Consider the following 1763-nt stretch of genomic DNA (forward strand, 5'->3'; position numbering starts at 1 on the left):
TTTCTGTTGGCCCTTCCTCATGGGTTTCGGCATTGACTGCCAGGGGGCCGGCGGCCACTGTCCCGACCCTTCTTCCCGGTGTCGCTGGTGGAATTTTGGTTCCCACGTGATTGGGGCTCCCTTTGGAGTGTCCTCGGTAGCAGTTATGAAGAGAGTAACCCCGGGGGATGTGAGCGGATCCCAGGTCCCAGACTCGGCCTCCCTGCGGCCCCGGGCTGGCTGACGTCCCGGCTGACCTGGCTCCTCTCCGCGTCGCTCTCCCTGCAGGCCCACGCCTCCCCCGGGACTCAGCCTCGGCCTCCCAGGCCCAGGCACCCGCGACGCCTACGCTGACTGCCGCCCGGGGCCCAATGCCGGTCATGCCCATCCCCCGGCGGGTGCGCTCCTTCCAGGGCCCGCACACCACCTGCCTGCACGCCGCCTGCGGCCCGGCGCGCAGCACGTACAACAACTTGGATGTGTACGTCCGGGCACGCCGGCCCTACCGTGTACGTCCGGGCACGCCGGCTCTACTGTACGGCCGGGCACGCCGGCTCTACGGCTTCGTCCGCTTCCTGCCCTACTTCAGCTGCAGCCTCTTCACGGCTGCGCTGTGGGGCGCGCTGGCCGCTCTCTTCTGCCTGCACTACCTGGGCGCGCGCGTCCTGCTGCGCTTCCAGCTCAAGCTGTCGGCGCTGCTGCTGCTGCTGTTGCTGCTGCTGCTGCTGCTGCTGCTGCTGCTGTTGGGCCTTCGGCGCGTGGACTTCCGCCTCCTCAACGAGCTGCTGGTCTACGGCATCCACGTGAGCTTGCTGCTGGTTGGGGGCCTGGGCTGGTGCTTCATGGTCTTCGTGGACATGTGAGGGCGCCGCGGGCTCTTCCGGGGACGGTTGCTGGTGACCTGGCCGCAGATGCACCTGCAGTGGGCGCTTTTCTCGACGCGGTAGGTCGGGGCCCTTTCTGCCCTGTGTCAGAGGCGTAACCCACCCCCCACCCCCGCCCCCGGCGCCTGCGTCTCTGGTTCAGGAAAGGGCTGAGACTTCTGTGAAGGGGACACTGGCGCCCTCCCTCCTGCTGGCCTTTGCTCGGACCCTTTCTGTGTGTGGTTTTGGTGCGGTGTCCCCTGCGCCACCTGCTTGTGGTTCCAGCCTGCACTTTCCAAGCTATTCCCGGGGCGGGGGGGGGGGGGGGGGGTGTTTGGTTGCCCCCGCCAGTGGCCTGGGAGCCCTGCCCGTCTGCAGAGACCTGGCCCGGGGTCCGCGGGGAGGGCGTGGCCCACGGTCCCCAGCGCCTTCCGTCTCTGGGTTCCGGGAGAGCTGCGTGATCCTCAGGGAGCTGGTGAGGCTGCAGGCCCTGAAGTCCCGCCTGCCGGGGCTCCGCACGCATGCCGACTCCGTGCCGGAGATGAACATGGGCAAGACCAGCCAGGTGGTGGCCACCGTCCTAGGTTAACACCCCGTCCCCCTGAGTCCCACTGCGGACGGGGTCAGGCGGACCTTGACCGGATGTGGTGCTGCCTGAGAACCCACTGTGTCAGCCCTTGGGGGTCGCCTTCCCGGACCCTTCATTCTGCCTCGAGGGGCGCGGGGTGGCTGGGGGGGCCGCCCCAGGGGCGTAGCCGAGCCTCTCCCCTCCGCCCGCAGGTGAGCTGGCCCAGAAGCTGAAGCCCCTCGGGGAGCAGGAGCGGCCGTGGTCCTGGAGCTAAAGAAGGCCGAGTGCCAGAGGCGGGGCCTGCACTTTGACGGCCCCATCAACGCCTGGGACCTGCGCTACTACGTGAACCG

At 68.7% G+C, this 1763-nt stretch overlaps 1 protein-coding gene across 1 annotated transcript; it reads left to right on the plus strand.

The window, feature by feature from the left end:
• The first annotated feature begins 350 nt into the window (after positions 1 to 350).
• Positions 351 to 842, plus strand: TMEM250 (transmembrane protein 250). Its single transcript, XM_007459023.1, has one exon. It carries the CDS (start codon positions 351 to 353, stop codon positions 840 to 842), a length of 492 nt encoding a protein of 163 aa, XP_007459085.1.
• Positions 843 to 1763: the final 921 nt, after the last annotated feature.

Source organism: Lipotes vexillifer, unplaced genomic scaffold (genome assembly GCF_000442215.2).
Source record: "Lipotes vexillifer unplaced genomic scaffold, Lipotes_vexillifer_v1.1 scaffold636, whole genome shotgun sequence".
In the NCBI taxonomy this organism is placed as follows: Eukaryota; Metazoa; Chordata; class Mammalia; order Artiodactyla; family Lipotidae; genus Lipotes; species Lipotes vexillifer.

Bases quoted from the DNA above. Each gene is read 5' to 3' on its own strand.
- TMEM250 (XM_007459023.1), top strand. From the start codon at position 351: ATGCCGGTCATGCCCATCCCCCGGCGGGTGCGCTCCTTCCAGGGCCCG.